The following is a 14,423-nucleotide window of genomic DNA, read 5'->3' on the forward strand; positions in this document are numbered from 1 at the left end:
ATACAAGGATGGATTAAGTTTCCTGTGTTCTTCCCTTCCTTTTGGAATTGTGTGATATAAATGACTAACTTTATGCAAACTAATGCCTGATTTCAGTGCCCGGTGGAATCTCCTTATAAACTCCACAGATGCATCTACTATGTGCCAGGAAAATGAGCGTTTGCACTCCAAAAATGGTGCAGCTGCATCAGCTTCAATAATGGTTGAAGCTCGATGTGGAAATAGCTCAAAGATTAATGAAAAACCTGCAGCAGGAAAAAGAAAATAAGCCCCCTTTGCAGCAGCGTTCGTGCAATGGCCAAAAGAAGCAGAGCAGAGTTTCCGCTGCGGTGCAGCAGCACTTTGTGTTGATAATCTTTTTATAGTACAACACCTCAGAATTAAATGGACAATAAGGCTTAATGCTTTGTTGCTTGATTTGCTATAGCGGGGATGGGTGAGAAGACAGAGACCATATCAATTCCCAAGCTACAGCATTTCCCTGTGAGCACAACAGTCATCACTTCCAACAGCACTAGTTAAGTGTTGGCATTCAAAGCAGGTTATTGCCTTACAGCACAGTTAGGAAAAGAAAACAGAAATCACAATTAGACTGAGAAGCAACAGCACCTTGGAAGCAGCAAATAAGTCAGGGCAGAAATTTCTAGTGAAACCCTAGAAAGCATGGTTCAATGATCACTCCTGTGTTAAGAATACCGAGAGCATCATTCATACAGCTTTAGATATGTCTCCACAAACAGCCTTGGAAAATTAAAAAAAGCCAGATTATGACAATTTACAAGCTGACAAACCAGGTGTCATTTTACCTAGATTTTGAAAAGTGAGTTTGTCTTCAAAATTATCCTTGAGTATTGTTTCGGCAAGAGCAATGCACTGAAGGAAACATCTCAAAGAACCCTAACAGCCATCGAGCAGTCCTCCCCTGAGCACTGAGAGAGTAAGAGATGGGACAAGATGAAGAACCAAGCTAGAACGGTTGCTCTTCAAGAAAATAAAACAACACTGACAGAAATTTAGTCTAAAGTTATTAGGCCTACGAAGAGAATATTTCCAACTGGGTAAGAGAGTTTTTCCACCAAATTTAAAATAAGTTTGGTAATCTTTCAGCTCAAGCTGCAGACCACAGAGGAAGTGCCATTTTAATATACACCAAAAAAAAAAAACCCCACCACAAAAACACACCGTCCCCAAGAATAATGAGTGAAAAGAGAGCAGCTCTTTTTCTCTTCTCTTAGATTTAAGAGACAATAAATGAGAAAGCCCAGAGAGCAGTCAGAAACACAGCAAGTAAATGCAGAGAAATGCCTTTAGCTAACCAGCAACAGCCAGAGCACTTTATTTTCATGGACTCTAAAGAGTATTGACAGGGATGCTCCTGTGGGGAAGAAGGTTGGTCCAAAGCTGAGCCTTTTAGGTAAAAGAAGACAAAAGAAAATTAAGGGTGACATTGGTGCAAGGGGAATAGGATGCCAGATGAGAGAAAATCCCCAGGAATTGGGAGGTGTTAAACAGAGACAAAACACCATTGAAGCAAGCAGCAAATATAGGCATGACAGGAGTCACATCAGCCAAGTCCTTCAGGAAAATCTGCTTGGACCTTTTAGTGAGCTCTTCTCCTCAAAATAAAAGGCTTTTAATTCAAGAGACAGAAAAATTTTATTAAAGACTGAGAAAACATCATGACTAGGCAGAAGTTCAACGTGTTTTGCACACACCTCTTCTCCTGGGCAGATCCTCACCTCTGGGCTTGGCTGCAGGCAGCACAGACCTCCAGCAGGGTCTGTGCCCTCCCTCCCTGGACAGGGAGCTTCCCCGGACCCTCCCCAGGAGTCCTGCCCTCCTTCCAGGGAGTACAAGCAATCCTGTGAGTCCCACTAGAGAAACACTGTCCAACATACAGCCAAAAAAAAATCAGACACCTGCCACAAAAATTACATTCATGGCAGGGGGAGATAGGCAGGTTGACTTCTGTGCACCTGGAACTAGGCAAAAAATAAGCTTTGAGGCACACCCACCCTCGCCCAGACCAGAAATGGCAGCAAGGCACTCTGCTCTGGGACAGAAGGAAAGCTTATATGACTAGGAATGTGTCCGTATATTCCAACTATAACACAACCAGTCTAGTAAAAACAACTGCCTCTTTTCACAAACTCCACGTCTCCCAGTGTGGCTACGCCAGTACTACATCAGTTTCATGGCAGGTGTCACAGTATCAGTATGGAGAGTGATTGCTATAGCTAGGGTAGAAATATTTGACTAAGCTGTAGAGGAGAAATACTGACACAATCTTAAACATTGTGATATTGCCCTAATATAGATGTACAGGGTGAAGAAAATACTTGTGCACAGTGTATTTAACCTGACACATTATAGCTCCACTATATTACCCTGTGATGTCGAAATGTAGCATTAAATCAAGAACAAATAAAATCTAAGGACTTTTTTTTTTTTGATTCCCCGGTTTGCTTTGGTTTTCTTAAGCTCCCTGTCCTTGAAACTCATGCCACTGACACAGCTGAGAAAACAGAAGGATCAGCTGTAAGCAACTAGATAGATCAGAAGGTTGGCAGCGAATTATTGAATTAGTTCTCTCTTTGGCTATGTATTTACATCTAACCCAAGCTCACAGTCACTTAAGGCTTTGATGCGAAGCCACTAGTAGTCTGACATTAGGCTCTCTGTGCCCGCACAGAATACTGAACCATTGCTGAAGGGTCCCATTTACTTCCTAGGCATGTACGTACCAAAGCCATCACTCGCTAGCAGCCTTGGTGGGCAGCCCTGGAGGGTCACCCGTTCTGCAGTCAGCAGCTGAGCACGGCCTGGACTTCTTAATTTATCTTGTTCCCCATTTTTTTGCAGCCAGAGTAATAGAAGGATGAGTCTATGCATACACTGTGTGTCTATGTCTCTTCTGGTAGGAGAGCTGTGCTCCCCTTTACAGCTTGTCTCCCCCAGCCCCTCTCCTCCTGGGCCACCACAGCCACCCAGCAGCAGCCGGAGTGGGCACTCTTACACCCTTCCATGGAGGCAAGCACATTCCCAGCGAACAGTCACTTCTACCTCCTTCAAGGAAGGCCAGGTATCTCCTGTGCTTGTCCAGCCAGCGTCATCCTCCCAAGCCTCTGCCATGGCCACACGGCCTAGACCTGCCACTACCTTTTCCTCTTCACCCAGTCTTTTGTCCCTGGTGAGCTGTTACTTGAGGCACTTCCCTCACCAGCACCTGCCTTGGCAGTGCCCTCCATCCCGCTGCCAAAGAGGCTGAGCAGCCAGGGCCTTCACTTCTTGGCCACCTGCAAAACCAGGAAGCTGATCTCTGATTAAGAGTCTTTAAAACTTGGCATTAGGGTTTTTCCAAAAGGCTTCGTTCTCACAATCTCCTACCACTGCACACCTTCAGGCCAAGTCTGCTCACTACATCAAATGTCCATCACCTGTTTGCTTCTGGACTTGAAAAATCTATCTAAACAGGGATTTGGCAGACAGGGAGAGAAAGAGGGAGGTAGACAGCATTGAGGATTGCACCTTCTGCTTCAACAGCTGAGACACATTTTTGCAAAACCACTGGAACAAAGGAATAACTTCAGCGCTACTGAGGCAATAAATGATTCACTGAACTTCTGTTAGTGGAGACAAGGTGTAAGACAGAAAGCACACAGTTTAAATATAAAATCCTGTGTGAATTATAGAACTGGCAGTTCTTTTTCTTTTTTTCCCTCTTTTCCACCTTTCATCTTACTGGCAGTTCTTTCTGGTTTTTTTTCTCCTCTTTTCCATATAAAATGTTAACATGAAAGGTGGAAGACACCAAGAAATAGTATACCCTATCCAAAAAGTCACCTTCTTTAGAAAGAAGTATATCGAATCACTTCTTGGAAAACAGCTGCAGGTAAACATCTGAGTGGCAGCACTGGAGAAGAGAACATGAAGTAAGTTTTTCCCTAAGGACTATGCGAAACCGTTGCCTATCGTCTCAGCTCCAGTGCAGATGAGGAGTTGTGCTAGACCTGTCACCTAACAGTTACCCACGTACAATAGGAATGTTTCTGAACCAACTAGTTTTAACACTTCTTTACTTTACTGAAGTCAGGAGAAAAGGTGAGAGAAGTTCAAAGACGCAAAGCAAACATCATTTAATTCAACAGTTTGTGTGCTGGCTTTTTTCCCCTTCTGATGTTAACCCACACAAACCAATGGGAATATTTTAAGTTTTGCTTAACAGTTCCAGTAACACGGGCCACTCTTATTTTCCTCTGATCATTCATACTGACAGATCCAGAGTGAATGTCAAATACTTGAGCTCTTTTCACTGTTTGGCTCCAGAGCATTCACCTACTGGCATGAAGACTGCCTTTTCATATTTCCAATATGGGAGGGACACTGAACTACTGTTACAAAATTTCAGCAATGTCTGCCTAAGACTTTTCTGACAGACAGGTGATAATTTTTTTTAATTGAGATAATTTTAAGAATACATAACATATATATAGGATATGTTCAGCCTAACGAAAACTCCACAGAGCATCATGAGTCCTTCTTCTTACTTTCGCAGCCACAAAGGACAGAAGTTTCTGTAGATCGATAGATCTGTAGATATAAATTTCAGCCCACCCTTCACATCTGTTCTGTGCATGCAGTTTGGAGATCTCCCAGATTTTTAATCTTAGCATGGCAAGACTGAAAACAAGCCTTTCCAGATGAAAGCTTAACGCAGCAGAAGAACAGCCACCAGGCAGGTATAAAGAATCATACTACTATTAAAATGCCTTCGATTTGACCAAACTAGCACAACAACAACAAAAAAGAAATAAAATAAAACAACCAAATAAAAAAAAAATTTAAAAGACCAGAATTACTTGGTTCCCACTTCCCTTCCTCAGCAAGATCCTGCAAAGCAGACATCACAGTTTTTTCCAAGTGGATGCACTAAATTCTAACAAAAGTCTTAACATTCATTTCCATTCTGTTAAAAGTCCATTTCTGTTGAGCATTTTACAAGCATCAGGATAAATCTTTTCCTTCTACAGGAGGATAGAGAGCAACCAGCAACCTCCTGCTGGGCTAGGCAGGGGTGGATGGCTCAGGCAGGCAGAGCATGGGCTCAACCACCGGCTCAGTGTCATTTGGCAAGAGCTCCCTGCAGCCTCTTCAGAAGCGCTGGGTTTGGAGGATCCCCTTCACTTAGATCTTAACGTCTTCCTCTGACACCTGGCTGGTAGAAATGAAATGGGAAGAATGTGGAAACTGGAGGGTTGGAAGGTTATTTGGGACACGGTGGAAATAATCTTCCTCAGCAGTCAGGGAAGATAAACGATTCCTTCCCTATTCCAAATGCAATGCCAAGTGGTGAACAAATGACTCTGCCTTTAACCCTATGTCTTAGCTGTATGGTTATTATAAACACTAGAGGATGAAATCTTGCTCACAAAATTAGACTCACTAATTTCCAAAAAAGACTAGATGGGGACGGCACTTCATCTTTTCATCTTTTTTTTACATCACCCCCCCCCTTTAAATAGCAAAGGTAAAACCAGTTCAGAGTCAAGATGTATAAACGAGAACTAAAGTATTTAGTTTCCATTCCATTATTAAAGTTTAAGATTCTTTTGCTAATTAGCATAACGTAACCTCAGTCCCGCAACCTGATCTAAGAGGCCAAGTCTAGCACCAATACCACATGCAATGTTGTCAGTGGTGATACAGGCAGGTTCACCCACCTCTCAAATTACCCCCAGATATACTGCTGGAGGAATGGATTAATCAGATGCACCAGTTTGGCCGGACACCCGATGGAGAAAGCACTCCACATACACAAAGCTGGCTCTGCCCTTGGCTGCCTACATCTCCTTCACTCTCTACAGAAACCTGACAAGGGCCCCTTGGACAGGAAGGTACAAAACCCGTCCTAAACACTCCAGTTTACCAGCACCTGTGCTGTTCACAGGTTTGCCTCATCGGGAACACTCCCCGCAAGGTGTCCACCCCGCCCTACTTCCCCGGACAGCCGACACCGATTGCTCTCGGCTCCGAGGCCACCCTTACCACCAAAGGGCAGCAAGTGCTCTGTGGCAGTGCCGAAGGGATGCCACGTTCCCTGAAACTGCTCTCGCCTCACAAAAAACACATTATTTTCAGAGAGTTGATGAAATGTTATTTATAAATCGGGTATTTTAACGAATAGCTAGTCAATTAGCAGAGTCAACCAGGTTCCAGTAACACCTCCTCCTGGCATATTTAGCACTGTCTATACAGTTAGCTCCTCATGCCTGCCGTAGGTTTGTAACGAGCATCTACCGATCGCTTACAAACAGGACCCTAGTGCTAAACATCACCCAGCTACACTAGCTCTTCAGCAGCTTCCTGCAAACGCCCGAATCATTTTTAAATGCTAAAATGTGGTAAACATTCACTGTCATTTATGTTTCATCAGACTAAAAAGAGAACAAGCTAATGGAAAGGATGACAGACTGTGTGGATCGTAAGTAAGCTGATCTGCTACAAATTATTGTCCTCGGAGCGAGAGGGAGGGAGAGGGAGAGAGAGAGAGAGAGAGAGAGAGAGAGAGAGAGAGAGAGAGAGAGAGAGAGAGAGAGAGGCAGGCATCTGGGTCTTCCTTCTAGGATTAGCAGTGATAACTGTCAGTTACTTCGCCGCTACCCAACTTCTCTTTATTCCTGTAAAACCGAAACTCCTCCTCAACAACTCTGCCGGGTACACAGGGAACATCTGAAGCAGGCGAGGCTGGCGGGGAACTCCGCGGCTGACATGAGAGGCTTGCAGCTGCCAGGCTGGCTGCAAGGAACGCCGCGCTATCCGTGAGGCAGACCCCGTCGCTTAGCGTTGAAATGAAAGGTAGGGATGACTATGGGTCTGCTTCAAAACAGCACCGGGGAAGTTTCTGGCATGATCATTCCATTGGAGAGAAAAGTACCGGAGATAAAGCGGAGGGATGAGCAAGAGAAGCAACTCGGGCAGAATAAGATTTGAACACCCTTCTCTGAGCATTCCGAAACGCTCAGTTTTCCCTTTTATCCGTTTACTTTATCCCTTCCCTTTATCCCCTTCCCCCGGCAGCCTGGGGAAGAGGCGCCACCTGTTCCCAGACCGGGAGGGAAGCGGGGCACTGGCCGGGAGAGCGGCGGGCTCCCCCGGAGCGGCTCCTCATCGCTCCTCTTCCCCGGGGAGCTTCCACTGGGCCGGGCCGGGCCGGGCGGCGGGACCGCCCCGGCGGCAGCGGGCGGCCGAGCCCCCCGCCCGCCCTTGGGGCACACCCCGTCCCACACAGCTCCGGGCAGAAATGCTGAATCACGAAGCCGAGGACGCGGGACGGGAGGCGACGGTGCCGGGGGCGGGGGGGGGGGGGGGGGGGGGGGGGAGCTCCCCCTGAACCCCGCCCGGGGGCGTCACGCCTCTCCCTCAGCTCCGGGAGAGGGGCCGGGCGGCGGAGGGGTAGCCCCGGTGCGGCGCCGGCGGCGGGCACTTACTTGAAGGTGAGGACGCAGAGGGGCCGGTAGGACTTGTGGCTAGTGTTCTCGGCCATCCGCTTGCCCCAGAAGTCGTTGGCGAAGGCGGCGGCCACGGGGGCGGCCGCCCGCACGTCGGGGTTGTTCACGATGGCCCAGACGTCGTCGTGCACGAACTCGCCCCGCAGGGAGTTGCCGTAGCAGAGGGCGCACAGCACCGCCAGCACCGCCGCCGCCGCCGCCCCGCCGCGCCGCCCGCCCGCCGACGGGGACGGGCTGGGGGGCGGCGCGGCTCGGTCCCGGCTGCGGGAGCCCGGCGCCGAGCCCGTCACCATGGCGCGGGTGCGGGGCGCCGCGCTGGCTGCCCCGGCTCCGGCTCCCCCGGCTCCGCCGCCGCGGCGCGGGCAGGCAGCGGCGCCCGCATGGTGCGGGGCGGGCAGCGGCACCGCCGCCGGCCACTCGCGCTCTGCCGAGGCGCTGCCTGCCCGGCTGCAAATAAACAGCGGCCGCCTCCCCGCGCCATCCCTCCTCCTCCTCCTCCTCTTCCTCCTCCTCCTCCTCCTCCTCCTCCCCCCCACCCCCCTCACGCATGCTCCTTGCCGCGCTGTCACCCCCGCCGCCACCTCAGCCCGTCGGCGCGGTGGGCTCTGCCCGGGGTGGCCCCCGCACGCCGCGGGGGGAGACACCCCCCCTCGGCACGGCACGGCAGCACCCACGCGCGGCCGTGCTGCGGGACTGGGTGCAGAGCCGTGGGGCGGCGGGTCGCCCCCGTCACTCGTGGGAGACAGGTGCGAGGCTGCCCGCTGCCAGCGCCTCTGCCGTCCCCGCCGCGGGCATCCCCCGCCACGGCCGGTCGCGCCAGCATCAGCCTCCCCGTGGGTCACACTCACCTGGGCAGTGGGAACGTCCCAGCCGGCTCCACGGCACCCACAGTATCGATGCTGGTCCACAGCATCAGCGCTGGTTCATGCCATCCAGGCTGCAGCATCACCTGTGCCAAACAGACCCCACCGTGCCCTGCTGGTGGGGAAGGCGTTTTGGTGCCATGGAACTTGGTTCTCTCTACTCTGGTCCATCACCTGTCCCTTTTCCGAAATCACTGGAGAGCTGCCTTCTCCAAAACATTATTCTGATGACTGCAGCATGTCCATCCCCTACCATACACGACCTTTCTTGTGTTAGTGACAACTCCTGGTAAGTTTCACTTACAGAAAGTTCATGTTCAGATCACCTACTCAGCCACGTGTGAAAGGTATGTGGCCATGTCTTTTTTGGAAAACAGAAAAACAAAATACTCTCTTAATGCTTTTTGCTGTTTAAATAAAACCTTCTGCTTATAACCAAAGAAATAACACCGCTTAGCAAAGCAGCTTAGATTCAATTAGCTGAATGAAGATACTGGACATACTCTGAATTTGCTCCTCGAAAAAGATATGCTGAGCACGGTTCAGCACCAGCCTGTGCAGCTGCAAGCTGCTCTGTGTGTGCGTGTGTGTGTGTGCCTGTGTGTGGGAAAACGAGGGGAGCGGAAGCCGTAAGAGTTCATACAGGCTGCTCAGGGCGAGCCCTCTCCAGGAATGCTTTTTCCCCAGCATATTTGGCACTTTGAGTGATCTGGTATTTTCCAAGTGCAACAGCACAGGCTTTTCAGATGCACTTTTGTCATAGCTAAAAATAACCATTAACTCCAACTAGGACAGCATGTTTACATCCGGGACAGAAGGAAACTCCACCAGAAGCAAGGCCATCACTCAAACTTTCCTTTTAAGTGGCTGATGAAATTTTGGCAGTCAGCTCCTCGGAGCTTTCCCCAGCATGGGAGACCGGTCGTGGTGGTGCATTGGTATTCATTTCCACCAAAGTTTTGAAGCTTGGGCACGTAAAGGTAGGCTGCAACATCTGTGCCTGGGCACAGAAAGCGAAACAGCCTTGTATCTAGAGGCACTGAAGTACCAAAGTCCGCAAGTGTCCAGCAGCTCTGGAAATTATTGCAGACCTGCCTAAAAGGTGGAACTGGGACTTTTTGTTCACGTAAATTAAAATGGTGACAATTACTGAGAGGAGGAATGAGGGGATGGACTGTAATGTTGGTGAAAGCAAAAACAACATGTGTAAGACTTAAAAGTTGAAACTGCCTTACAGTAGACTCCAGGTAACATTTGAAACCCTAAATTACCAGACAAAATCTGCAATCCCCTGTTGTTCTGAAATGGGCAGCTGAGGGTCTAACTCTTCCCTGGGGCAGATGTACTGCACATGGGTGAGCTAGGCAGCCTAAAGGGGGGTCAGCAGCACTGCTGAGGTGACCCCAACAACCCCAATGCACTTGGCAGCCCAGCAGGCTGTCCCTCCCAACAAGACCCTCGTACCTCATCTCCAGTGGACCAGGGTCTGCATGGCCTTTCTCACTGATGCCCTTCAGCCTTCTGTCCTTCTCCTTCATCACAGGTTGGGCGCAGCCAGCCGATAGCCCATTCCTGCCACAAAACAGCGCCCAGGGCTACCATCAGGCAGGCTGATGCTGGGGCAGGGGACAGATCTCTCCATTCATTATCCAGGACTGTGGTACATATCCCAGCTGTGTCACAAGTCCTGCTGTCCACCCTTTGAGCTTAACTAGTTAATCATGTAAAGATCACAAAAAATGCAGAGTTCTAAAATGGTAAATGATGAAGAGGTGATAAAAAAATCATTTTCTCATCAAGGGATTTCCTGTCAACATCTTATGACAGTAACATACACAGCCATATAACAACAAACTTACTCAATGGAAAAAATAGCATTGCTTCCTATATAGATCTACAATTTCCCGTTCACTTTCATAACCCACCATGCTTAACAACACCAAAAAGCGTGGAAAGAGATGGCAGTCCTGGCCCATTCAGGACTCCTTCTGCCCTCACTCTCCTTAGGAGTGCACCAACACTGGCCATTGGCTTTCATCTGGTACAGAAGCCTGGAGTTTTCAAGGGAGAAAAACACTATTTATTTTCTCCTCTGTTTTCTTATGCACTTATCGAAATGTTACACACAAAGTATAGTTAACACTGATTTGTCAAGTTTCTTTTATGAGAAGAAAATCTATTCTCACTTCTCCAAGATAGACCAGATCTTCCCTTCCTTCCCTCAGGCAAACATCTGAAAGAGATATAGCAATGCTCCAGTCAGCCACAGAGGAAGACCTCCTGTTCTTCACACCAAGACCTGCTGAAATACAAGCACATAGTCTTCTCCTTTCGATCCACAAAGGGAAACATTAACTCGTCATGCAGCAGTCACCGTCGCAGACTAACTCAAGGTGTTGTCTACTGCTAGAAGTCCTGACCACCTATAAAGAAGCTAACAGCAAAAAGTCAGAATTCAGAGAGCAGAACACACATTGAACACCGCTGTATATTGGGGCTTAAGTCTGTACATATACGTGTAGGCATATACATAGAGGGAGAGGAAAGAGTGAGAGAAAGAAGATAATCCAGTGGTGGGATGGTTTCCTCCAAAGATGCTTTGCCACTTCCAAAAATACCTGGTCCAATAAGAAGTATCTCCTCTTCCTGCAAGCCTCAATTCTTTCTCTACCCAAAGTAGCCATGTCATTGCTTCTGAAATGTAAAGCCAAACTGCCTCTCAGAAAAGCCTAGCTGAGTTCTGGAATCGTGTGTGTAGTTGAAGCACTCCAGCTATTTGACTGCCTGCTTGTATTTGAGTCACAAGTTTAGTGCCAGCAATATAAAAAGATTGTTAACAAATGGCTGTTAAAACTAGAGACCTTGAAACTAATTATGTGCGATGCTCAAAAAAGCCTTGCTCTGCTAATTGAGCAGAGCTCGTTACTTCTGAAGTAGGAAAGTTTAGCCTCTACTCAGAGTAAAACATACGGCAGGGTATCCAAGGCAGTAGACACATTTGAACTGCTACACTTCAAAGGGTTGAGCATTTATTGATCTGTTATTATCTGAAGATGGCAACTGCTCAAAGGCAGAGAGACACTGCAAAAGTTTTGAGTTTCAAGCTTAAACATGGAGTTCTGAAGAGTTTAGCTTTGTGTTGACTGATTAAAGTATAAGAATGCGGTAAATAGAATTTAAAAGTTAAATTACCATATGGTCATAGCTAGAGGTAAATTTCAAAAGCAGCACATGTAAATAGTTTCTTGCTGTCGGAACAAATAATTTTACATTTAAACTAAGTCATTTGGTAACTGGTACAATTGATTTCTGCTTGTAGTCAGTTACTGAATGGTTTTGCAATCCATTTTAGTAGCCCCAGGATGAAACTCTGTATCTGCCGTGCATATAATCTTCGGTTGATACAGATTATGTTCATATGGATAAAAGCAAAAAAAAAAAAAAAAAAAAAAAGAAAAGAGCCAGCCACCATGTTCTGCCAGCTATTAAAGGAAATTGCCATGTTAAATGAAGGAGTGTTGCAAAACCTGGAACCGAATTTGGCATCTTTAATCCAGGGTGCTACCTGTGCTGGAAGAGCTTTGGTGAGACAGAGAGTGATCCATATGGTCCAGAGCCCCTCCAAGGAGTTCAGCACAGGCATCGTTCTGTTTAGCCAAGCAGGATTTGATCTTTGGAGTTACCGGGAGCTCTGCAACGGTGCAGTGAAAGACTGTACTAGTCTGGGCTGGAAAAATCTTAATTATTATTCTTTTTGCTTGTTACCAAATTGCTTTTAGGTTTATGCAGGCTACAGAAAGTTTCTCTTTGGTGAATTCTTCCCAAAGCCCAGTGAAAGTTCCTTTGGTTTTGCTTTCACTTTCAACCATGGCCAAGAGCCAGAAGTACTACAAGCAGGAGAGGACAACTTCTTGCCCTTTGTAACCTGGTCCTGTAATCCTTAGGAGACAAAGCAATCCTCACGATGAGCTCTCCTTTTCAATAGGGATGTAGTATTTCAAGTTCAGTCCACAACCTCTTAATAAACCTTCTCCCTGTGGCAGTCACGGAGTGTGCTAAACATTAGCCCTGAAAATTCAAACCCCTCAGTTTGTACAAAGCTCTATGCGCAAGAAGTACCACATGGTGAGCACTGCTTGGTGGATCCCCATGGATGCACATTTCCTATCCCCAAAACAGATGGCAAGTAACACAGAATCCTCCATGACCCATTTTTAGATCCATTTGTCACCTGTTTCATATGCTTGTGTAAAATGAGAGATTTCAAGCTGAGAAAAAGCTTGCCATAGTTGTTACTGCATTAGAGGGAATCTCTTTTTCAGCTCGTACAACAAATGCATCTTCTGCTTTCGAAAAGACCCAGCATAAGCCTTAGTCTATGGGCAGGATTGTACAGGGTCTTTGACCCCCCACAGTGGGTAGGACATCCACGATTTCACAGGGGAGAGGCATCCCACAAACAGTACGGAGTGACTTGGGTTTGGTAGTCGTAGTTTAAGTGTCAGGGACAATACAAAGCTGGGACAAGTCCCATTAATGAGAATAATGGGATTCTTTGCCTACAGAGTGGAGGCAGACTATGGCATAGGCTGTTGAAGTCGTCTACTCCAGCGGTCCCACTCATCAGCTGAGGACATTAGTACTTTCCGCTTTTGTGTGCTTGATTTGGATGGTTGGAACCGCATGGTGGAATAGGGAGTGGAGGAGAGAAAGCATTTTTCTTTCCTTATTGAGCATGGATCTGCACTTTTCCCTCTCTAAAAGCACTGCAGAAATTTCCCAAAGCCAAAGAGAGTTCTCAGTCTTGCCCTTGCCTGACAGATCTTTTTTATGGCATTGGAGCAAGGGAAAAGTGCAGCCTACAGGGCTTGAGTCATAAGAGTTATCACTTGTAACATTCATCTATTTAATGTTGATCAAGTACAAGACAGTTTAAGTTGATTTTTTTATGTACTTCACTGAAATCAGCTAATGGCTCAGAACACAAAAGTGAAAAAAGGAGAACCCAACTCCAGCTAGTCCCATTTCTGGGTGAGCGAATGAGGGACTCTTAGATAACCCAACATTTTTTTCACTTACAGTGCAATAGCCCCAGACTGCATTTTTGCTCTGCCTGGAACCTTGTTTCTGAGTAAAAGCAGGTCAGAAAGGGTGTGAGGCTGTTTAAAGTAGGGACCTTGATAGAGAGAAAATATTTTAGAAGAATAACTTTTCTGAGAGGTGACGTTAGTAACTCAGACACCGTATGCTTCCTATGAGGCTGTGCAAGGACACGTGTAAATTGTCACATTGCTGTAAAGTTGGGTGCTGAGGGCACCGGAGTCAAACGCAGCATGAGAAGCAGGTTTGGGCACAGCACTCCGATCAATATTTAGTGGTTGGGATTCATACTGCTCCTGCGGGGAGGCACAGGATTCAGAAGTAGTATCTGCTTTTGGCGAACCAAAGGAGGCATTTTCAGCTTGGACTGCTCTGAATCAGTTTAATTTGATCCTATACTCAGCCTTCAGAGTTGGCTGTACATTCCTCAGTGTAATTGTCTCTTGGAAGTTTATATGTCAAAATAAGAAGAAAGATTAAAGACCCCAAGTCTGTCCCTTATTCTGATTCAGGTAGGTTTGCTTTCTGGGCATCTTTGAGCTGGAATTCAGTAGCAGTTCTCTCCGAAAAGTAACTGATTTATATATAAGATCTTCTGGCATCCCTAGTTTCGATTGAATTGCAGTCACTGCAAATGGTCTGATAAAATCAGACAGTCGGATAAAATCAGGAAATCTCCACATTTATTCTCTGATTACTGAGCAAGCTCAATTTCATCCTGGTGAAGTAGAAGCCAGTGGTTACAATTACTTTTCTTTCCTTTCATCTAGTTTTTAGTATTTGGGTTTAAGATGGAAAAATTACAAATTAATAAATCTGCACCAAGTCCAGTCAAGACTTTTCTTTATATAATAATATTATTCATATCTCTATGATTAGCAACAGCTGGAATAAATTTTAGCAAAAATATTAAAATCTATATTGTAGAATAAGCCACATGGAGTCACTGTAA

General features: G+C 46.8%; 1 protein-coding gene across 2 annotated transcripts in view; it reads right to left on the reverse strand.

The window, feature by feature from the left end:
* The window catches only part of TMTC1 (transmembrane O-mannosyltransferase targeting cadherins 1), a 147,723-nt gene extending 138,980 nt beyond the window's left edge, over positions 1-8,743 (reverse strand). The window contains exon 1 of one of the 2 annotated variants that reach the window (XM_075116359.1): positions 8,357-8,743. In XM_075116359.1, coding sequence (XP_074972460.1) covers positions 8,357-8,454 — 98 coding nt within the window. In that variant the 5' untranslated portion in view covers positions 8,455-8,743. Of the gene's footprint in view, positions 1-7,487; positions 7,944-8,356 lie in introns of those variants that run through there. The other variant, XM_075116349.1, reaches the window with a different exon arrangement.
* Between the last annotated feature and the right edge of the window lie 5,680 nt (positions 8,744-14,423).

Source organism: Phalacrocorax aristotelis, chromosome 1 (assembly GCF_949628215.1).
Source record: "Phalacrocorax aristotelis chromosome 1, bGulAri2.1, whole genome shotgun sequence".
Classification (NCBI taxonomy): domain Eukaryota; kingdom Metazoa; phylum Chordata; class Aves; order Suliformes; family Phalacrocoracidae; genus Phalacrocorax; species Phalacrocorax aristotelis.